At 39.9% G+C, this 24735-nt stretch overlaps 1 protein-coding gene across 2 annotated transcripts in view; it reads right to left on the bottom strand.

The window, feature by feature from the left end:
• Positions 1 to 1434: 1434 nt before the first annotated feature.
• acot7 (acyl-CoA thioesterase 7) overlaps positions 1435 to 24735 on the bottom strand; it is a 39657-nt gene continuing 16356 nt past the window's right edge. For both annotated transcript variants that reach the window (XM_077514570.1, XM_077514571.1), the window contains 6 exons: positions 22407 to 22498; positions 21744 to 21855; positions 21429 to 21515; positions 11610 to 11726; positions 10737 to 10921; positions 1435 to 1800 (listed from right to left, as the gene is read on the bottom strand). In XM_077514570.1, the coding sequence (XP_077370696.1) occupies positions 1702 to 1800; positions 10737 to 10921; positions 11610 to 11726; positions 21429 to 21515; positions 21744 to 21855; positions 22407 to 22498 (692 nt within the window). In that variant the 3' untranslated portion in view covers positions 1435 to 1701. The remainder of the gene's footprint in view (positions 1801 to 10736; positions 10922 to 11609; positions 11727 to 21428; positions 21516 to 21743; positions 21856 to 22406; positions 22499 to 24735) is intronic.

Below are 24735 nucleotides of genomic sequence, written 5' to 3'. Positions count from 1 at the left end.
TGTAACCAGGCTTGAGCAAAATATGCAGCACCTCCACTCTTCACATGATCCAGACTTTACAAGCAGGGATGAGTAAAAGAGGGATGATTCGACCAACCAAGACAAATGCGAAGACGAAAACTGCTCTGTGCCACATCCTGTTGGTAACCATAGTTACCATATTGTGGCTTGATGCGTGACAGCCAGCTGCAACCAGCCCAATTGAAATTGAAATGGCTGAAAACAGTGGGGAAAATTGGCACATGTGATGACAAATGTGATGTTTTAGAGCAGTGCACAAAATAAGAAGAGGTCATGTTTCGTTTTCTGAAATGGATTGCACGCTCTTTTTTCCTCAAAATGCTTTAACCTCACTAGGGTTAAAAATAGATTCAAAGCGCCTCGTGGAAGCTTGGGCCTAACTTCATTTTCATGGTTAAAATGAAAAGCTAGCATGCTGTGCCGGAGGGACTCTGTGGACAGAAACAATAACCTTGAAGATCCAATGGCAAATCATTTTGTGCCTGCACAAGGAGGAAGAGCAAAAAAAGGTGCTTTGCTCTGGTGATCCTCCGCTGGCTGTCTCTTCACCATCTCTCTCACACACTTCAATCTAGTGCAGCTTTCATCTCACGACAAATCTTGCCATCTGTTGCGTGGAATGAAAACATGACTACTTTTCGCACAACTTGCTGATCTCTAACAGGTTTGTATAATCCATTAATCATCCAAAAAATGTCCTGGTTCTATTAGAATTGGTATTTAAATAGTCATCTTCTCCAGACTGCTCACATTTCGACATAGTGACACCATCATGACACCTAACAGGTGATCAACAACTTGCCATCGCAAAGCTACCAAAAAGATGTTCCCTGAGTGAAGCGGCTAATTAGCTGAATGTGTCACGAGCAGGTTGCACCACAGATATAATAAGAGATTGGAAGAGTTATGGAAAGGCTCGGAAATGCATTGGTTGCTAAATGAATCCACTTTTTTGCCATTCAGCTCCAAAGAACAGAAATGTGTGTAAAAGGTACTGTAATGGACAGGGAGGTTTTAGTGCATTTTAAGAGTACAAAGCTGACCGAGGCACAGAAAGAGTGCAAGCGAGGAGTACAGAAGTGACAAAGCAGCAGACTGGAGAATCATTGTGCACATTGTGGCTGCACAGGAGGAAGGAAAAGAGAGCAGTGAGGCTGTGTGAGGGTGAGAGCACAGGAGAGCAAGGTTGGGGGGGGGGGGAGGTTTTTCGAGGGAGTGTTGTGTGAAGGCGTGGGAGACATGAGAGTTGAGTCAAAGACCCCCAAGCCAGCCCTGCACCTCCCCCTCACCCCTTTGATTTCACTGTGGTGAAAAGATGGGTGGCGTGTGTCCTCTCTGCCAAGGCATGGCCAAGACAATGACATCATCATCATAATCATCATCAACAAATGAGCAGGAGTACGAGGCAAGAGGTCAGACTCACGTTCGGGATCTTTTATTTGTTTCTTCATCTTTTTTTTTGTTTTTGTATACTTCATCAAGTCCTTTTTAAAGCTCTCATAAAAGACTAGTCAGTAGCTGCATCACACAAAATTAAAATATTTCTCTCTCTTATTTAACATTATATATGTATATTATATGTGATCACTTTGGCGCATGAAACAGGTCAAGGTTCAGGAGGAGGCTACAGAGGACGAGAAAAGGGACTTTGCTTTTCTTCGGTGTTGTGTTGCAGCCGTGTCACTGCTTGGCCTCCTTCTCCGCAAGTCTCTTGGCTTTATTGAAGAGGTAGCGGGCTTGGCCTTCATCATAACGCTTCTGCTCCTCCTCGCCATTAACCTGAGAAGAAATAATAGAAACAGTATAGTCAACATGTAAAATAGAATCACATTAGTTATAAGTATAAACATAAAAGTGCCATTTAATAAAGTTACGTGTATGTTTAAGATGGGATTTTTTATTTTTTTTTCCTTAAGGAACATTAATATCTTACCCTGATTTTGTAAATCAAACTTGAGCATAATTATCTTTGCACAGGTGAGGATATCATAAAATTATAAAGATGCAACATCAAGACTCGCCACTGCTAGGACTATTTGACTATGAAGTCAAAAACTTCATTTTTCACCTCCTCAGCTGAAGCAGTCTTTCGATTCACGGGGGTTAGCCACGTGCAATCCTGCAGTTTAATTAGACTGCCTCTCCGCTTAAACAGCATGGCCACCCACGGAACGGCACCCACGGACATTTTTACAGCGCAGCCTGTACTCTCCCTCGTCTACCTCACCAGACAGGGGAGCACGCGTGCGACTGTTTATTTTTAAATACACGGCAAGCGACTCTCAGAATTCATGGCTTATTCAGAAACAGGCTCTTCAATCTGCTCGCACCGGGGGGTTGGCACATTCAAGAGCACCTGCCACTCAGCAGCGCTCCGAGCGCTGAGCTCACAGATGGCGCTTTAACTTTATGGCGGGAGCAAGGTGGCAACGCACAAGACAAAATGTCAGCATTCTGGGACAGGAGCACGGGTCGCCTCTCAAATGGGATGACAATTTTAGATGGTGATGCAGAGCCACAAAGGCACTGCAGAGACCATATGTGCTGTAAAGCCTAAAACCCGGACCTCAACTCCATCAAACATTGTTGTGGTTGTGACATTCATTGTGTGATCCGCAAAAATTCCACATCTTGTAGACGTGCGAATATAAAATATACAAGTTTGAATGTAATCCAATGTTATTAAATTAAAAAAAAGAAAAATACCACTTGCCATGAGTGTATAAGAAGTTGTTCATTAATAGTTAGTGCTGTGAATAAGCAATCATTAATGTCTGTTTTTATATCGACAGAGACACAGTATCACTACGTGATCCCGACAAGGAAGTGTACATTGTGTTCCCTTGAAATGTTATTCGCACAGCAGCTGCAGATTAATAACTATGATTATCCTACTGCTAATGACTACCATCTCACCAAAGCAGTACTGTGTGTCTCATTGTGTTTCAAATTTTAATTATACACCAAATGTCTTGAAGAAGACAGTAAAAAGTTGATTATTCCGTAAAATGTTGGCTACATCTCCAAATGTCAAGAGTTGACGCTCCAAACTAGTTTTTCATTTTTACGGTAATACAAATATAATACAATTTACACTCTAGAAATGTGAACCCTTTCATTCACAATTCTTTATTAAGCAAGGAAATGAGCAGTGCAGTGCAATGATGTGCCTCAGACATCGACACAGTCACGAATATCTCAATTCTGTCACGCGTGTCGCCATTAACCCGTTGACTATCCAGTTGAAGGCTTGGCGTCTAAAAATAAACATGGCATGACTTGGACCACAGCAGGTTGCCATGACAACCAGGCTTGTTTTCATGGAAAGGGATGCCAGATGAGACTCTGCCACCACGGAAGGCAGACTCGGAGGAAGGGGAGGTAGGAAAGGAGGGAACGATGCAAGGAAGAAGGAACATGATAGAAGGAAGCAAGGAGAAATGGAGATGAAGGGCAAGGGAGGAAGGAGGGAGACAGATGAGGAGAAAAGAACTGAGTCACAAGATTAGAGGAGACGGACACAAAACGAGTGTGACCACAAAAGCCAAAGTGTATGGAACATGAGTTACAGTAGAAGGTACAAATAAATAATTGGAGAACAAAGGTGAAGGAAAAATGGAGAAAGTTGGTGAAGAACAACAACAGAAGGGAGCAAGACATGAGAATTAAGCATGAAGAAAGGACATTACAGAAAAAGAAATGATGATTTATTGGGTGATATAAAAATGGAAGTAAGGAAAGGAAGAGAAGGAAAGAAGAGGCAAGTTTGGAAAAGAAGCAAGATGGAAAGAAAGGATGGGAGAGGCTGGGAAGTACTGTGAGTAAAGCAGTGCACATTGACAGCATCCAAAGTGACGCCCTTCTGATGAAAACACGATGGTGCTGAACCTTAATTCCATCCATCCATCCATTTTCTGAGCCGCTTTTCCTCACATGAGTCACGGGGGTGCTGGAGCCTATCCCAGCTGGCTTTGGGCAGCAGTAGGCGGGGTACACCTTGAACTGGTTGCCAGCCAATTGCAGGGCACACATAGACGAACAACCACTCACAATCACACCTACGTACTATTTAGAGTGTTCAGTTAACCTGCCAAGCATGTCTTTGGAATATGTGAGGAAAACCGGAGTACCCGGAGAAAACCCACGCAAGCATGGGGAGAACATTCAAACTATTATGAAAAAAAAAAAAAAAAGTACATATCCTAAAAATTCTTCAGAAAATAATAATAAATAATCAATATACGTTTGTTACAAAAACGGTCTGGAAGAGGTGAAGAAAATCCTGGAAATATTGAAAAAAAAACCCGAATAATATTAAACATATTTTGAAAAAATATGGAATTATAAAATTATATGGAAATAATATGGAAAATGGGTGGCACGTTGAATGAGTGGTTTGCACGTCCGCCTCCCAGTACTGAGGACTCGGGTTTGAGTCTAGGTTTCGGCCTTCCTGGGTGAAGTTTGCATGGTCTCCCCGTGCCCGCGTGGGTCTTCTCCGGGTACTCGGGTCTCCTCTGACATTCCAAAGACATGCATGGCAGGTTGATTGGGCACTCTGAATTTTCTCTAGGTGTGCTTGTGTGTGTGGATGGTTGTCCGTCTCTGTGTGCCTGCGATTGGCTGGCAACCAGTTCAGGGTGTACACCGTCTACTGCCCATAGCCAGCTGGGATAGGCTCCAGCAGCCCCTGCAACCCTTGTGAGGAGCAAGCGGTTCAGAAAATGGATGGTTGGATGAATATGGGAAATAAAACTGCAAAGATGCAAATGGCCACCGAACCACAAGTATGCAGGGTTTGACTGTAATTTTAAGTTGTCATATCACCATTCACCACTAGATGGCATGAGTTTACCTCCCAAGACTAGAAGAATAGGTTGATTTTTTATTTTTTTTTCGATTTGGAATAATATGGAGGACAAGCATAATACTGTCTCAACAATATACAAAATTTGAGTGAGTTGATTTTTGTGAAAACAAAATGCACAAAATGACTTCTTGCACTTCATGTTGGCTTCTTGTTCAGCAGTTTTGTACCGTCCTTGATCATTAATTTTTATGCAAGAGATCTCTTCGTGCTGGGGAAAAATATACAGTATGTGGTTATTTTGTTGTTTTCTTCAAACCCTTTAATTTTGGGTTAGGATAGTGGCTCTTTATACATGTGCTGAGAAATGTATTCTGAAAAATATTAAGTGCACGTATTTTGCACATATGCACATAGTGTGTTGATATTTAAAGTGGCATTTTTGTCATGCATTTGGTTAAAAAGTGTGTGTTCCTATTTGGACCCCAGTAGTACTGATGAAAAATTGGGGCCCCCTACAGCATTTCGATTGTATTGTACACATGTGGAATACAGCAAAGAGTGCTCGCAGGCATCGACACTCTCTTCTGCGCCCCAAAACAAAAATGATGGCGCTTCTTCTCGCGGGAGATACCACCAGCCATGGCCCCCATTCCGCCTCCCCATGCTGTCCTCCTTCCCCAATATACATGACATCCCCCTCCATACACACACACACAAGCGCTGAGACCCTGCTGAGCTAAAATGGGGAATTCTATAAATAGAAAGAGAGCGGGCTCAGTGGGGAGGACGCCTGGTTGAGAGAATGGGGCGCTGGGGTGGGGGGAAGCACCTGCAGTCAAAAATAGAAGAATATGACTTTCATCCAGACTATTTATAGAACACAACTAGAGCTGAATCTGCCACAATGTCATGAAATATTCATCGGTGGAGCTGCTGCCGTTTCATTGTGTCGCTGTCTATTCAGAGATCATGTATGGACTCAAATGTAAAATGTAAGCTCCATGTTAAATAAGCTGCAAGCACTGATGAATGTGTCATTGACAGTTGGAGACATACAGTTGAGAAGACTTAACACAAGTCATGTTTCACTGCATATTAGCAGTTCACTGCAGAAAAATCAACCTATTTGCTGATACTAAATCCTTGTTCAATAAATTCAAGTAAGTAGTCATTTTATACGTCTAGGGGTTGTGTATATATGGGCAATTATAATCCCTCTGGCATTTAAATTATTCATGTTTGTTTGTTTCTTTTTTTGTTTTTTGTGGCATGGGGTTGTAGACCTTGGCCACCTGTCAGTATAATCCAAACTCATTCTCGGCAGAGGATAAAGAATATATGCTTGTGAGTATTACAGTACTTTCTGTCTACATGTGGTTCACCGTTGGTATTAGGGGTATATCTCGATATTACATCGCACAATTCTCGAATCGATTCAATAGGCGGCCGAATCGATTTTTAAATATCCATTTTTGATGGAAAAAATATTTACCAAAATGTCTTAGGGTTCACACCTTAAGCATGGAAGAATGTTATATTAATGGAACATTATGCCTTAATATTTTATTTTAATTCTGTTCAAACATGAAACAGATTACAACCTGTATAAGACTGAAGTTTCAGATAAATAAATAATACATTTTCATATAAATCTTACACTCTACAAGCTTACTGATTAGTATTTTATAAATTTAAATTTAAAAAAAATCATAACAATGGACTTATAAATTTGTATTGGGATTAATCGGTATCGAATCGAATCAAATCGTGACCTGTGAATCGTGATACGAATCGAATCGTCAGGTACTAGGCAATTCACACCCCTAGTTGGTATTCAAATACAACTGGGCTGTAAGATTGTAAAGCCGTTTTAATGGCTTATTTTGTTTGAGACTAAAGATGCTGAAACAAAGCAATCTCAAAAAGGCTTTTGCATTGCATGCTATAACTAGTTATGATGCACTTGATAAGTCAACTAGTAATGTGTACATCTCAGTAGTATGTAGTAGTAAGAAAACGTTGCCATGGCATTTCACTTTCCTTTTAGATGTTCTGTTCATTAAATATTGATGGTTGATCAACAAAATGTGGTCACCAAGGTAACGGAATTCCAGGGTTTATTAATGAAATGATCCATGGACCGTGCCTTTTTCTGTACCACATAATGTGTAATGCTCTGGTTTGCATTCATCCTAGCTTGACTTCTTAAATTAGCAAGTCAAATCTTCACGGTCAAAGAATAAAACCTATTAAAGCAGCACTAAAAATACTCCCATGCACAAAAAAAAGTAGTAGTCTAGTTTTGCTAATTATCAATTTGGTTTAAGCCTAAATGTTTTGTTGTTGTTTTTTACCTTGTGCAGAACATGGGGATAAATTTAGCAAAACGAGGTCACACTACTGTATACTCTAGCTTGCACGGCAAATTGAGGTTGCCGTCGCATTCCCATCCATTAAAGTCCCATCGCTATCGTTAGGGTTATCATCAGGTGTTAATTGGATTGATGTGTCCCGTCGTATTTCCTGCTCATGATAATGCATCTCTTTGTGCACAGAGGGGTGGAATCAGCAATAGAGTTCACGTGAGCGCTCCCTCGTTTTTGATCTCGTCTCGGTCCATGTTTAAGCCAGCAGGAAGACCGAAATAGCAAGACTTTATCCTCATGTGCCTCCTTTCTCATAGAAATGAACATGCTTGTTGATGTCTTCAAGCTAACGTGCATTGCCCACATGCACACACACATTTGAGCTTTCTCTTTCAAATAAGCACATCAGTCCTTTCGATCTGTGCTGTGTTTATGTCCAACATTATCGCTCAACACATGCACACACGTACAATTTTCACTTGGCATGCTCTACCAGAATCACAAATGTGCAGGTTCCATTTACAGAGCCGAGAATGAATTATTAAAATCACCAGGAGAGCTCATTTCTGTTGTTTTGCTTCTCTTTTCATGGAATCGAGGTGTAGTGATACATTACAACGAGGGCTATCATGGCTGCCGTTTCGTGCCATTAAAGCAAGACAGGAGCAGCTGATTAGAGATGGGAAAGTGGCTCTAATGAATGCGTGGAAGCAGGCACACAAAAGGCGAAACAAACACAAGCTTGTGTCAAATGGAAATGAGGACAGAGGCAGGCGCTTTTGAAAACGGTGACTGGCAGCAGAGGTGCGTTAGATTCAAAAGTATGTTTGGTGCTAACAAAAGCAAACTGGTGCGTTTTCAACTCCCACCACCCAGCGGCCCTCCTCCAACTGCCACCATAGCACACACATATACATTTAAAGCACCACTAAACATTATACTCTTTAAACAGTCTCAAATGTACGAAAGTAAAATGTAAACATTTATTTTTACTGTCAATTACACACACAGTGGTGGGCCTAGTTTGTACAGCCACTTATGTTTCACATACCAGAAATATACAATACCCGTTTTGATAACCTAATGTCTGCTCACAAAATAGTTTCCACTCTGGTTTAAGATTTTTGTAGAAAGTAGAAATAGCTGTCATGATAATTGAAGATTGCCCAGCAACTACTGATGACTAGGGTTGCAAAATTCAGGAACATTTCAATGTAAGTTAACATAACTATATAGGAAGATATGACCCCACTCAAATAGACGCCTTTTTAAATATTAATTATTCAAAACTAAACGGAACAGTAAGATGTTCAGAAAACTGATACAGCAATACTTACAGGCATATATTCTTTCGACTGTGTGAAAAAGAGCCATAGCCTATGGAGTATATGCTACAGAGGAGGCGGGACTTCCGACCTCTGGGTTTTCACACATCAGCTTTGTTTCCATTTCCGGTTTGCGACGTGTGGGCCGCGTCCCAATACTTGCGCTTCTGCTTTTGTGCCCCTCGGTTGCACATTCCCGTTGACGGGTACGAATGTGTAGTGTGTCTGTCTCAGTTGTCTGAAGCATTTCAGAGAGCTGAGAGGTTGGGGGATGCAGGGGTGGGGGTGCGAGTGTTGGAACGCGGCCAGCAGTGGCCGGAAACGGGCTGATGTGTGAAACCTGGAAGTCGGAAGTCCGTGGCATCTACCCCATTACTGCAAGCTTTGCCATGACCTTCTTCTTTGTGTGTTTTCATCAAACCTTCATGGCACCACACTGCCCCCTGCAGGCCAATGTATACAAAACAGAACCAGCGCATATATCTCTACCGCAAGTGGAATAGGATAATTCCGTGTCCATGAAAAGCCAACCAACCAACCAAAAAATTAAAAATAAATGTTTTTGAACAACTAAACAATTTTCATTGTGTCGCAATAGCATCTAGTATCAATACGTATCGGTAAGTGCTCAAATGTACTAAACTGATCTCAGGCCTGATCCAATCATTCAACTTGGTTGGCAAAATAACATCACAGCATTTCCATCCAATTCCCACGAGGGAGCTCAGGTGAAAATTGGACTGATGTGTGAAACCTTATAATCAGATTGTGATCCGCTGAGGTAGACAGGAAGCACTCTTGACCATGTTCATTCAATGACTGTTAGCAAAGATGTTACACACAAACATATAGCTTCAACCAGATAGGGACAGCAACTGTGTACTGTACATGAGAGAACCAAGGTGGGAAACAGTCTGCTGAGTGTACACAGTATGGACATGTATGGACAACAACTCCACTCTGTAAGGGTTGCGCGAATAGATCATTTTTGTAGTCAACTATAATGTGATTAAACTTGAGTCTGAGTCGATATTTTTTCAGAAGAGCACCTTTTTTTGCACCATGAACTGAGATATAAAGATGGATTTTTGACAGACCGGCATATAAACAAATAAATAATTACAACACTTCAAGCTCAACCACTGAAGCGATATTTGTAGCCTAAAATAAGTTCAACTGAGTGGCTATACACAGGGTCCAAGTGCTAGATCTCCAGTATCTACGTACTATCAGTGCAGTAAAATTCGGCATGGAAACAGTGAAGTTACTCATTTTAACAGATGGTAGTGTGCTTGCATATTAACAGGATATGGATGAGGGTGTGCTGCACACCAAGCTCCAACAGCAGGTGTCCCATTGCACTCAGTAGGTAAACACTGAGGCTTTATATGCAGATAGGAAGTGCTAAATCAACCAAATGTTTAGCAAATGCTCGGGGATCTTGTTAGGGCATTAGTATTCAACCACCGCTTCCTTGCGACAATACTGCAACACACAGCAATGGTGATTTAATCAAATGGAACTTAAATTAGCAGAATTACAGGCACTGTGGGCAGGTGATTGCCTTAAGGGGGATACAAGCGCGCCTAATCATGATCACCACATAATAATCCTTAAAGTACCACCAACAACTGCTCCCACGGAAAAATTCTCAGTCCAATGGCATGTGCTAGTTTCTACTTGTTACTTTTTAATCATCAGTCATTTTTACATGAGCTGGTCTTTTGAAATGTGATTTTTTTTTTCTGTCACAAATGGTCACTTCATTTTAAATTAATTTCTATTAATAACTTATATAAATATCATTATAATTTTTTGTGTGCTTCAAAATGCTTCGTACAGCAGTATAAAGAAGCTCTTTGACTAAACTATATATGCTAGAATAATTTTTTGTTTAAATATCAAATTAGAATAATATATAATTGTTGACTTGCATTCCTGTGTTTGTTAGAAGCTTAATGTTATGTTTGATTAATTAGAGTTGTTCCCTTGGATTCAGAAGCATTCTTGTTCGTATAAAAAATAAATAAATAAAATACAGTAATACAGTGGTATCTAAGCAACACCACAAGTTGCGTCCAATTTGAATACAATGATGGTTTTATGACAAAGGTGTCAGACTTCATGGACATGGATGTATGAGGTGATATGTTATAATAGGGCCAGCAGAGATATTAGAGTGTCATACTCAAGAGTGTGAAAAATAGGACTGACCTTAAGAGGAGGGACGGGCTGAGCTTTGCCAAACTTGTCCAACGAGATGAAAGTGAAGAAGGCCGAGACTGCACGATAGCTAACTTTCTCCGAGTTAACCAGCGAGGAGGCATCGACCACCACTTCTATTTCCATCGACTTGTTGCTGATGAAGGTGAGACGGCCTGTGACGGTGACCACACAGCCTTGACAGGGAAGAGGAAAAAACAAAATGTCTTTTTGTGTCTTTATATTTTGTTACATACTGCTTTTTCAGTCTCATTAGATGTATGCTAATATATGCATATAAGTTAGTAAAATAATGATGTAAACTGTACATGCTTTCATGAAAAGTATTCTTCCACTTTTGTCAGTGGTGTTGTTGTTTTTTTACTCCAGTTAATGTGCTCAAAGTGTGTTATTACTGTGGGTTGCCATGGAAACGTGGAAGGAAGGCATTATCCCTGCAGTCTGACTTCTATTTTGAAGCCCAAATAATAAACTACAAGTACAAGGAAAATGAACATGTCTGAGTGAGCGGCAAAAAATTCTTTTGGCTGCCAAATCACATACAAATAGAATCCTATTATCTGCACGCGTTAGTAGATAAATAAATCTCTTTTGATTATGGTGTAAATATTAATATTACAGAATATTTTAATTATTAACTCAACTGTAGCTGCCATTTTGTCCTCTAATAATAATAATAATAATAATAATATTACACATATGCACCCCCAGACACAAATTAATTTATTATTATTATTATTTATTTTTTTGGTCAGACACAAAACCTAATTGCTCTCATCTAACCTTGCAATGGGTCTTAATGCTTTATATCACAATATTGAGCGTCATTAATGGGTATAAAGAATTCAGCATTCTCATGGTAACCTTTCTTAATCTTGCGATGAAAGTTGATGGCGTCCACAGAGGCGGTGACAATGTTGGTGTTGCAGTGGCGTGCTGCCACAATGCCCGCGACCTCATCCATCAGCTTCATGGTCACACCTGTTGAACACACAATCAGGCATAGTTCAGTCACATGCCATACATCTACAAATATGGTCAACAGATGTGTAAGCGTTTCCATATGAAGTACCAGAAGAAGTCAGTTCATGAATTTCAAGGTACTTCTATATAGGTTAACACTGTTGTACAGTATTCTAAAAAAAAACACTGCACGTGAAGAAATTTGTGTTAATTGAACATATGCAACATGTTCTTGATGTATCGGTGGATGTTGGAATACTCGCAGAAAACCCAAACAAGCACAGGGAGAATAGAAAGGATTTACAATTGTTTCATATTCCTTACTTGATGAAACAAAGACCTTCCTGATGTGAGGTGAAAGTGCCACTGTGCCTCCCACAGCAGCATATTTGGCACTGAGTCAACAGGGTAATATTTATTTTGGGTGATTTTTCACTTTTAAGACCATGTCAAATAATTCAGAAAGCTTAGAGGGCACTTTGCCAGATTTCACATTAAAAGTTGATTAATTTTTAAAGAGCTAGAAAGAAACAGTGCAAGTGCAATGAAAGCTGCAGATTATAAAGCAGCACAAATGTAGATGCACTCGTTGAAATTAGAGCTGACTTGATGATTGGTCTGCAAATTTGTGGTGGAAATGAAGGAATCTGATTTTTGTGGGTTTCAAACAGAAGCATGATTTGTGCAGTTTGTTTGTTTTACTATTTCTAAAAGTTATTTGTATATTACTGTATGTATACTGTATTTCTATTGAAGTCCCGCTGTCTCACTTGTCAATCAATATCATTATCATTGGCTGAGAGACATGTCAATCATTAGAATGGCACTACTGAGGCATAATTTGGAAGTGCATATGAGGAGGATTCAAAGTGAAAGATGGCAGCTAACTCATACATTTTATTTGAATAGGTTGCCATACAAACAAACTAACCATTGCCTAATTGCTTGATTCCTTATCATTCACTTTCAAAAGACAGTAACTAAAATAGGCAACATATTCCCTTTTGGAAGGAACATGTCCAACTCGTAACCATTTGCTATGATGCATTCAGCAGGGTGAGCGTTTTCATGTGATTTCTTTGGCATTTTGTCTCAGTGACATCTATCGACATCCACATGCCATTTCTGAAAGAACTGCAATTTCCAGTAATAAAACGTAGTTGCCAGATTCATTCCCCCTGAGTCTCACACGCAACACAAAATCAATAAGTCTGCTTTGGATGGCTTTTTTGGCTCTGACCATCTGCACGGTGCAGGGAGCCTGATGTGTGGGAGTACAAACAAGAATGTGCTGCCTGCTGCATTCACATAAAAGACAGCCTGTTCAGTTGATTTAAAATAAAGTTTTGGAATTCTTAGACATCTTGTTCCTTCTAAATTCATGAAAAGTCCTCTGTAATTTTGCTAATAAGACTCATAAAGCTTTGATAAAAGTTTCAGATGAAGCACACTGCACCTTTTTGATTCGTCCACATTCAGTTGTGCAGCCCGTGACTTCCTATTTCCCAAAAACATTTTCATTCACAAATCTCATGCTACTTTTTAATGTCCAGTCATCTCCTCTGAGCTCATCTAGCTCTGCCTGACGCAGTGCTGCCCTTTAAATATCAGGCCAACACTGATATTGGACATGTACGACTATGCGGCCCAGCTATTCCCTATCACAACAAAACAACGCGGTCCAGATATTCTTCACTGGCAACTTCTATTCTTCCAAGATGGTTGCTCCTGAAGACTGCACCGATAATCTAGCGCAAGGTCAACAGCAGTTTCTAGATCAGGGGTCACCCAACTTTTTTGAAAGGGAGACCTACTTCTTTGAGATGGATTAATGCCAAGAGATACCATTTTCATACACACTTCTGAAACAATGAATTTGCTAACATTACCTTGGATTATATGGGAATGTCAATTCCCATATAGACTGACCATCTTAATGATTACAATAATTTAAGAAACAGATAATGTAAATATGAATATGAAACAGTTTGTTTCTCTAAATCTCATTCTAAATCCACACTAACCAAAAGTTTGAAATGATGACTTAACTGGTGAGCTATTTTTAGAACAGACAGAACTACGTTGGTGAGCCCTGGTCTAGATCATTGACTCTCAAAAATGTGTACGAACCCCCTAGTGCAATGCGAAATAATTAATTATATTCGGCATAATGTTACACATTGTTGAGTACAATTAAATTGGATTTAACTTTTGTGTACAATGCATTTGAACAGTTTTTATTCAAACATTTTAGGTACAATCTTCACTGATGAGAAATAAATTGCAATTGAATCATTACAGTTTTTAATTATCCTCTATTTAGTCTCAGTGTTATGTTCAAACTGTGCATATAATTATTATTACAGTGGTTTACAATAGAATAAAATATATTTATTAGGAATAAAAACACTGCCACATTTTGGGTTAATCCAGGACTTACGTGTCACAATACACAATTGCTCACGTTGAATGAGAGAGATTAGTTAGCACTATCAACTGTACAGGAGATGTACTTGTGCAATATTATTATATATTGTTGGAAAATGATTTGTGATTTTAATGACTTGTTTTAGGCTGTCTTTTACATCCGCCCAAAGAACTACCAATGAAAATTAGCTTGATTTAGCTAACTTGGGCACCATTACATTTGTAAAACGTTGATTAATGTGGATTTCACCCTTTCAAATAAATACATTCAATATTTTGTTATGATCGTTAGAGAGCTAAGAATTTTTTAGGTGGTATTTGAGGTAAAACGTCAATTAGAGGGGTCTAGAGGACTTGTAATCCTAAATAATTAGTAAGAATCAATCAAGGATTGACCAAATCCCCTTAGTGCTAAATTATTCATTGAACCAAGACATCATGGACAAGTCTATGCTTCCAACATTGCAGGAAGAGTTTCAGGAAGGATGCTAATTCCGACTGACATACAGTACAATCAAACATATCCACAGAGAGTATCATTAGGGTTTTACTATTCTTTTTAGAGAGCGCCTTTTTATTTGGGACAAATAAAAATGGCTTGTTGTGGCCACAGTTTAGAACAGCAGGTCAGACTGACCCAAATGTGTTGTTGTTTGTAGCACTGGCAAGACATTAAACATGACACACATGACAACAAAATCCTGAAAAAGAACAGTGGGAAAGAAGTGAACAATATTACTGCAGAAGAGTGACAAAATGTTGCACAACACTGTGACACAGAAGTAGCAAGCCAATTGGCGTTGAGCCATAAACTTGGCTGCCACAGTCACCTTTCTGGGATTTATCTCAGTTGACACCTATTTGGTTCCTGAATCACCTAAGCTAATGATTCAAATCTTCGCACTTCATCAGGAATTGCCGTCAATTTGGGAGAAAATCAAAAAAGATGAACACTGTTGAAGTTGGTGTCACACAGTGACTCCTCGCTAGTGTGAGACCCCGTGACAGCACCCAAGGGTCAAGAAGTTTCTAAACAAGGTTCACTCTATAGTAAATCATACAGTTCCCATTACACCATGTACTGTCGAGCCGACGTGATGGTGCGCCTAAATGTGAGACTGAAAACGAGGACAAGCAAGGCCAAGACAGCCCAAGGGCCCCCGTTGCACATTCACAGGGTGACATGGCACACTATGACTCCCTTTGCCGTAGGGAAGGAACAAGCCAGAGGGTGGATGAGGGGGAGAGGGCTGGGGTGTCATGGCGTTGCTTTGTGTGAAGAGGAAAGAGAGCTCACTCCAAAAGGGGAAAAAGTCCAATTAGTAAGCCAGTCCCCAGTGCAGCCCAGTTTGCCAGAGGGCAAAATACCTCTGTGATCACACGCCTTGCCAACATCCCCCCAAAATCTTCAAGTACACTGTGCTCCAAGAACAGTAGAGGGGGGTCTTCGAGGCGGTCTTCAGCCTTCATGGGAACCCCATCCAGACTTTGCACATTACATGAGGATCCTGCTGATGTTAAGAGGAGGAAGTGAAAAAGAGTGAGGTCAGTGTGACCTCTCAATCTTGACACCATAAAAAATATGGGCCCCTCAGCTTGGTTATTGAATAGACAAGCCTGCTGTGTTTTAAAGAAGAAAAATAAATGAGTCGATAAGTGACTCTTCTGTGGACAATTTTAAGCTATTATCACTACCATTACTTACGCAGCCAAAATGTAAGACTATTGATAGGATTTTTTTTTAGCAAATTATTATAAAAAATTTAACCACTGGTGGCTGGAATGTATCCCAACGAGTCTTTGTGAGAATTTTCCATGCTGTGACGACGAGGCACTCTAAAGTGGCCATGCCACCACGAATCCCATTTTACTTGTGTTTCCCCAGTGTCTTCTACCAGTCTCTGCGCTGGCATGCTCACAATTATGTTTGACAATGAGGCACTCTCATGCACAACGGACTATCTGAATGGAAGCTCCCTTTTCAGGGTGTGGGCATGGCTAGCAAGGTAGCTGCACCATCACAGCCAGCTTGTAAAGGCGCTTATACAATAACCTATAGTGGTGGAGGAGAAACTCCTGTTGGGGGAAAAAATCAGGAAAAATGAAATGGTGAAAAGCAGTTTAACGTTGTATGTCCACATTTGAGTACTACACGTTTTTCATTCTTGGCATTTTTTCAGCAATTTCCTTCAAACATGTTTAATGTATTTAGAAACAAATCAAACAAACAATACAAGGTTAGACCTTGCAATGGAGAGCCTTGTGGCGACTCTTGTTTTGTTTTGATTTGGTGCTTTATAAAATGTACAATTATTGAACTAATGGTTATTTCTTGTATTTTGAAGTGCTAGAGGGGTAGGCACAGAAATGAAAAGCTTTTGCTTCTGCCTACACCCTTTCTGTTATTTATGTATGGATTGTAGTTTTTGTCCATGTTGAATTTTTTATTTATCCAGCCGGATAAATTTTTCATCCATTCATCCATTCAAATCTCTGAATTCCCTTTACATCGTCTTCTTTAGGCAGCACTGACTAAGCATCTGAGCAGAAAGCTCTCATGTCATCCCCGATGATTGCTATTAAACGCTTTGAGGTTATTAACCAGCAGCGTATTCAATTATTTTCTTCCAAATGCAATTTTTATCAGAATTGCAATTTCTCGTTTAGAAATTTTGCACGTATAATCATGATTTGCTCACAATCACCCCTCCAATACTATTTATTATTATTCTTGATTTGCTGGATTTTTGGTTAAAAGCAACCATTGGTGCATCTGTCAACTTGGAACTACTGTAGGTCCTTTCACTTCTTAAGCTCTCATCGGTTGGCCTGTGCTCACCTTCTTATCCAGCTGCCTGCAAGTGCTTTGATCGTGGACAGCATCAAATCGCTCAAACTGCCTCCTAATGAGCTGTAACTATGGAAACGGCTTCTGTTAATGTTGGTGCCTCCCAGCAATCTCCCCACATCAGTGCGTAAACCGCCATAAACTGTTGTTTTTCCAAGTATTCTCCTTTCGGCTTTACTAAGCACTCTGCCTACAGAATTACAGAAAAGTGCTGACTCTGTTATTGTGCACACTCAGCAACAGGCAGAGAGAGTGAAATGGACTTTCTGTAATGGAAATGTTAGATTTAATAAGTGGATGTTTATTATTGTGCTTGTCGTTTGCAGTGGTGCAGGAATGAGAGCTGAGCTCTGAGCAATTTCTAATGTTTTGCCATATTGTCATATATACGAGTCCGGTAACCTAATAAAAAAAACTTTTCATTGGCCATTTTCAGACACTCTTCAAAACACTCATTTATTTCTTTAGTTCTGTTATTGCAAATTGAAGTTCAGAGCAGTACATGGCTGCTGTGTATGCTCCATCTCTCATCGTTTTCATTTGATATCGTCATGATTTACAGATTACAGGTAACACCTAAGAATGGGAATGTAGCTCAAGTTAAAGCTGCTCTATGTGACAATTTGCCCAAAAGTATCTTTACAATAGCCTTCTTATTTCACCATTTATGACTGAAACATCTTCTAATTAGTAGATTAACACATTAGCTGTCCCCAATGGGTATTCCTGCAAGCCGCTGGCCAATAATTATCAGGCTGGATTCAGGTTCGAAATTCCCACCGTGTCTGCGGATGTGACGTAATGTGCGCATCAGGAGACCCCCAAAACGACATGATTTTTTCAACCATTAACATTGCATCATCAAAGAAAATAAGCCATTTTCAACACTTTAAATTGGTCAATAATTCGTAAAAATGACACGTGACAAATGACACTGACCAAAAGTATAGATTTTTGAAAAAATTTGAAATTTGCCAAATTGTGACTTACGAGGTTTCGGCCTGACACCAGCGATATATAGCACTGTAGTTGTATGATAAAAGCTGAAAACTTCTCATTTCTTTTTTAGATTGTTTATGTCAGCTTTCATGATATATGACTTGAAATAACATCTCTCAGAACTATAAGCACTTTTACCATTTAGTGATTGCAGTGCTGAGATCAACTGAATGCGACATAGCAGTGCTTCATAAATGTACTGTATTACGCCACCTGTCGAAAAAAATAGAAAAGAATTTCCAGTATCACGAAGTGCTTTATTGCAGACACTTTCAATTTCAATGAGCGCTCAAGGTTTTACCATCTTGAACAGGAATGAGGAACTTCAAACGGAATTCCAATGTTAATACTTTTATTAATCTCTGAGAAGTCAGAAATTACAAACCTCCCCTGCCAAATAATTGCTGTAAAAAGAAACTTTGAAATATTTGTTGTTGTTCTTTAAAAAAATATTTTGTAGTCTCTTATTTTAATTAGACCGCAAAGAGGTCTACCAGTGGAAATCAACTGGTGTTTCCATGGAAACAGGTGGTACGCTTCCTTAGAACATGGGCTAACCATGGTGGGGGGCAAGATTAATGAGCAGAAGTGGGCAGACAACTGTGAACATGCAGCGAAGAAATGTTCAAGAGAGGGTTGGAGGGAATGTTAAGTTTCAAGATATCAGACTCCCTCTGGTAATGAACAACTTTTAGAACATTGGCTAGAAACATCGTCACAAACCCTGCCTGTGCATTTAGGCCGCAATTCCCGTTCAGCTTGTTGTTCAACTGTTCTTTTTCTCTTTTGGGGGGAGTGTTCAATATTGTGTCTGTAGGTCCACTGGGGTTAATGAAACATGTTTCAATTTAATTTAAATCTTCAAACTTGTGTTGACTTTTTATATCCAATGTGTCTAGTGAGGTATAGAATTGCTCAAGCTATATCACCATAAATCAGCAAATAATACAAGCGCACTGAAATTATAACTTGATTTACTGTACAATACCTCTTCAAAAACACTAACCTGCTTGAGAACTCAGTATAATGTATAATTAGGATTTCAACTTTAGTAAACTCTTTCTGCATTGCCATGAGTGAGATTGGCAGATACCGAAAAACATTGTATCCATATTTCCATCCCTTTATTACACAAAAATAGGACATTATTTCAAATTGACAGGGCAGAAAATGCACAATTATGAATTATGATACAGTTACTGCATAATGTCATTATTCAGCTGTATTACATCTCTTTGTCTTCCTGTTTAAATGGATACGTTGTCACCTATTGCTCAGTTGCTATTTTCCAAAACAGCACTCCTCACGATTTTCTGTGCTAACCAGCAGGGTGTTCATGTACGAGCTCTTGAATGTTCCCGTGTTTATGCGTGTGCTTTACGTCTCCTTAGGCTGCAGCTAACTAGGTCACATTTCCACGGAGCGGAGGGGAAACATACAGAAAATGATTAGTTTGTATTCTCAAATAGAAGTTAATTCTCTCAAGCAAGATGGAGAGAGCGGAGGAGGAAGAGCAGGAAAGGGGAGGCTGCCTGACCTGACTCGTGCTTATGTAAACAAAATAAGTGTAGCGCAAGCAGGAGCAGTGAGCAATGGGGAACATCGCCCTAATGAGCAATAGCATGTAGAAAGACAGTGTGTGTGTATGTGTGTTGTTCCATTTGATTCTTAATTGGACAGATGTCTCAGCAAGCTCTCCAAATTAAAAAGCCAAGCATGACACGTGCAACATTTATCCGTCCCGCCCTGTTTGCTTCGATCTCTCCTCCTGGCCTCCATGCGTTCTCTCCTGTTCATCTCGCTCACATCTCTTTTGTTGTTCTCATGCCCTCTTTACACCCTTGACATTGGCAGAAATGCCAGCAGGACAAAAATCATATATAGCTCGCTACTATAAGGAGAGCTGCGTTTAGAAACACCCCTTAAATTAAACAATTATCGGGTAAAGAGTCTTTCCAGATCAGTGAAAGCTGTTAGTGCTGCAACTCCGCATTCTCTTCCAGTTTGACTTCTTTAATCAGGTATGTTTGTAAAATGTCATTCACTACAGTGAAATGGGGAAGTGGTTGTAAAATAGTTTAAAACTAATTCCCTTTAGCTTTGTTGCTCAAGGTGTTGTTACTTTGACTTTGCTGATACATGTCATAAACATTGGCCACATTAATGTGAACACAAACTCAATCAAACTGCACATCAACCTCACTTTACTTTTCCAATCATTTTATGAATTGTCTCTTCCGTGCAGGACAAACTACACCAACTTGTAGGACAAAAAACTCTGTCACAAGAGTCGTACAAATTAACTGATTTGAGTGATTTAGACACTTTTTTTCCCCCATTGTTCCCTCTCCTACATCCTTTGTGATTCATCCCAATTCCCTATTCTCTCTTCTCATCTGTGGGAGTCTTAGCTCCATCCTCCCCCGAGGGGCATCCACACAACATGATAAGGCCTTCAGTCTGCTTCAGTGTTGAAACTCAAACAAAGAGATACCGCTTCCTCCTGTATTGCTTTGTATTGCTTACGTTTGAAACAGAAGGATACTGCAGACAAAGTAGCACCTGTATTGTATTGTGTGGCTTGTGAACCTATCTCACAATTATTATTTGACTGCAGTGAATGAATTGTGTGTATTTGTTGAGAATTGGGATTATGCTCTGGACAGGCAAGATGGCTGCTTCTTCTGTCTGCCTATAAACTTGAGAGCAAATACACCTGCATGGTGTATCAGGTAGACTGGTACTATAACTTCCAAATGTTTAATTTCTGATATATTTTATCCATACATCCATTTTCTTGACCGCTTATTCCTCACAAGGGTCGCGAGGGCTGCTGGCACCTATCTCAGCTGGCTCTGGGCAGTAGGCGGGGGACACCCTGGACTGGTTGCCAGCCAATCGCAGGGCACGATATATTTTATTGAGCTCCAAACGGATAGTCAATCATAAATTAAGCTGCAAACCAGCCGCGATATGCATACTTTGGGTCATAAATTCACTACTGGGTCCAAAGCCAAGTCCTGACAGACTGAGATACTGCCAGCCCAAAACCCATAAGTCAGGCTTTTTTTTCCCGATGCAATAAATATGAAGTGTTAAGCCCTCTTTAAGCAGTGGCTATAAATGTGTCAAAAGAATCGGGACCAATATAATAAGTCAAAAGTTAACTAAAGTGCAAACTATAATTGATTAACGTACATTCCTGTGTATGCAATATTCTACTATTCGATTGCAACTTTTTTGCAGTTGGTGTTAACGTTCATTGTAAAAGTGGGTTTAAAATCCCACACAACAAACTTTATATCACAGCTACATCATTAGGGACCGTTGTAATTTGCTGAAAAATATCACAGACATAATCGATTAATTGACTCCAACTCGACTTTCAACGCGCTATTTTACATGCTGCCCTTTTTCATCCAGTTTGGAATGACCAATGAACTCACCTCCATGGACGTAATCGTGTAGTGTGCAGTCAGACGGACCCACCAGATGGATCAGGCTGGACTGGCTGAAGCCAACTGTGTGCTTTTCTGCAAAGCAAAAGAACATGACTTTACAGACAGTACATTTAGCTTATACTGTATATGCTACAAGAGCAAAATGCTTATGCTCTTATGACAGCACACTGAGAAAGACAGCATGCTGTACCTTTTGGCATGTCCTGTTTGAATGTCCTTAATGACATTTAAGGAATACTTAATTGTACACTTGCTTCATTTTGGATGTCATGTATTATGTTCCTTTTATGTGAGTGATACCTGGCTTGGGTGGAGGTGGCACAACTTCTTCAATCATTTCTTTGGTTTTCAGTCTGGCTGTCTTCTGGGTCTCGTAGCGCTTCCGACCCTCCTCCTCTTGCTGTGCGTCAAACTATGCAAACATTGGAACAATTGTTTCTGTGTGATGTTTTTCGTTGCTATAAAATCTTTTTTTCACCTGTTCTTCACATATTGAAACTGCATCCTCTCCTTTACCATGCATGTGGTAGGTCAAGATAGCAAAGCGCTCAAGTAGTGGGCTCTCATTACATGTCACATTTCTGAGAATAATCTATATATTGCTCATCTTGGTATCTTGATGAGGGAGGAAACTTCTCATATCTTATGAGACTGCTTTGTGATATTAAGCAGAGATGAGGGTTAGTCTAGCCCAGCTAATTTTGGGAGCGGTTTCTCTGATTATTCAGATAATAAATATTCTTAAAGGCATTTAAGTCAGTACATTATGGAAATTCTACAACACATTTATAGTTAGAAATTCAGCAATTAGAATGGCATTCAGGCAGGATGAGTAAAACAGGCCTTTGAAATGCTGCATGACTATTACTTGATCAGAGGGCCACTCTCCATGACAGATAGGAGCTTGGTGAAATGCCAAATTTTGGTTGATGAAGGTTAGGCCAGCTGTGGTTTTCCACGTACCTTGATGGGCGGCACCTCCATGATCTTGTCGACATTCTGCAGAGAGCAGGGTACGTACCACAGCACCGCCCTGTTGACCAGCTTTTTGACACCTGCAGTCACAGAGAAAAAGGTCAAAGTCTTCTAGCCAAGGAAAATGTCACTGGGAATTGGAGAGCTTTCTTCTCTCAATACAGTTTGAAACTGTGATCAGCGATCAGCCATCTTGAAATCACACAACATTCTTAAATAAAAGGACTTTACTTTAAAATTGCTAGGGGTGGATGTTTTATTTTGTAGTCTTTTGAGAAACTACTTGTAGCAAAAGGCCAAATAAGTTTCTCAAGCTCACGTTAACTTCTATTTCTGCATAGTTCCAATACAAGTAACACATAGGAGGATTTCGTCTGCCTTGCAGCACTAAGAGGCATAAGATCAGAAAACAAATCTTGTAAAAATCACTTCTCATAGAAAGGAGGAGAGGTTGTCATGGTGATATCTGTTCTATTCTGCCAACAGTTAATTTGAAAACTGTGAGGCTATTTTGAGGTGTTCGGGCACGCAGTGGAGAGGCATGCAAATGGGGCTTACTCATGGCTACATCATCTCATGGTGTTTTATTTGGGGAGAATACATATCTGATGAACATAGTGAACGTTCCTTCAAGTTCTAACAAACTACAATAAGATAATACCAAATAAATAAAACAGGCTATTTTGACATAAGAGCACACGTGCATTGAGACAATACATAACAATAGCACAGGGTTAAAGCAGACTTCTCTTGGGGAGTAGCATTTGCATCTTACACCCGAGTTAGAACTGCGCTGACAGACGGGCAGCGTTGCCATGTCGACCGCGCTCCTCTCCTCCTCCATTCATTGGCTGCCGCCCTTGTCAGCGACCAGGAAGTTGCCCACAGGAGAAAGAGTCATATTTGCATATCCTTGACTCTACCAAGACTGTTGAGTCCAATCTATTATTAGCTACTCCTGGACATTTTAAGTCAACTGTGTTTAGGATGGAGGAGGGGAAGAGAACGAAGAGAGGGTTGAAGTAGGTGGCTGTTGAGGACAATTCCCACATGACCTTTTTGCCGGAATCTAATAAGGGAGCTGGTTTTCAATTTCCAGTCCCTCCATATCTGAATGACAACATGTTTGGCTATGTTGCCCTTTCAACAGCAGCCCTTGTGTGTTCACTGAAGCAGCATGATGACCGCATTAAGGTTACAGTTCATGCACACTCTTATTAAAAATCTGCATCTGGGAATTCATCCAGAAACATATTTTTGAAAGCCTGGCGTACATTCTACTTTGTAGTTCATCCCAAAGATGACTGATGGGTTTTTTTCATACAAAACTCATCAAAGTATGCCTTTGTGTCTTCTTCAAACTGTTCCCACTCGGAAGTGCTCAATGTCTTGTTAAGGCAAAGCTAAGTGGAGCGGGAGTTTGCATTGTTTGTTCATTTATTTTATTTCAACAAAAACACTGCACCTCTTTAGGAACAATCTATCAGACAGAAGGCACGACAAGACGAGGTGTCTTATTAGGGCTGTATGTTTGAGAATTGAATACAAAACACAAAATAGCACAATTTACTTAATTGCTAGTTGCTAGCCGCTAGCCGGTGATGCTTGGAACAAAACAGAAGCATAGTGAAGGTCCTTAGCCAGCTTAGAGGATTCACAGGCAACGTGTTGGCTAATTCAATAAAACTATAATAGACTGGAAATGTTATCACCTCATAAAAAATAGACTTTAAACCAATAAATTTAGTGTAATAGTAACACAATTACAAATAAGTGTCGCTAGCAATGTAGCAGATGTGGCTAACATTGGCTTGCTACAGTGCAAATGATAGCTAATGCTGCTACTTTGTTGAAGTTGGACAGCGTGCTCTCGCTCTTGTGAAGTGTGGCTAAGAACAGCAGACTCGCTTTAATTAAAAGAGAAGTTAAGAGTAAAAAAAATTACAGTGCTTTACACGTCTATAAAAATTGTATCTTTGTACATGACTTTAATGCAAGTTTCACAGCCTCTAAAAGGTTTGTGGAAAGGAGTACTTTTTAAATATGTATTTCTAATGACAAAACACTCTTGCTCTTCATATCATTACTGTATATTCTGCAAGTGTTTTTACAGTGTTTGGGGACTAGTTAGTGTATTGTAAACAATTTTATGGGCCACTTTGAATTTTCTGTTTTGTTTTGTATTGTATTGTTTTGTTTTGTTTTATTTTGTTTTGGGTTTTTTTACAATGGCCTTTGGGGGCACTGCAGCATAAGTGGGGCCCCATGCTTGCCCGTGCATTAATCCAAGCCCACTTAAGAAAGCATTACCTCCTAC

The sequence above is a fragment of the Festucalex cinctus genome, chromosome 2 (assembly GCF_051991245.1).
Source record: "Festucalex cinctus isolate MCC-2025b chromosome 2, RoL_Fcin_1.0, whole genome shotgun sequence".
NCBI classification, from domain to species: Eukaryota; Metazoa; Chordata; class Actinopteri; order Syngnathiformes; family Syngnathidae; genus Festucalex; species Festucalex cinctus.
The sequence above is the reverse complement of the archived record's forward strand: the minus strand, read 5'-3'. Positions and strand labels throughout refer to the sequence as shown.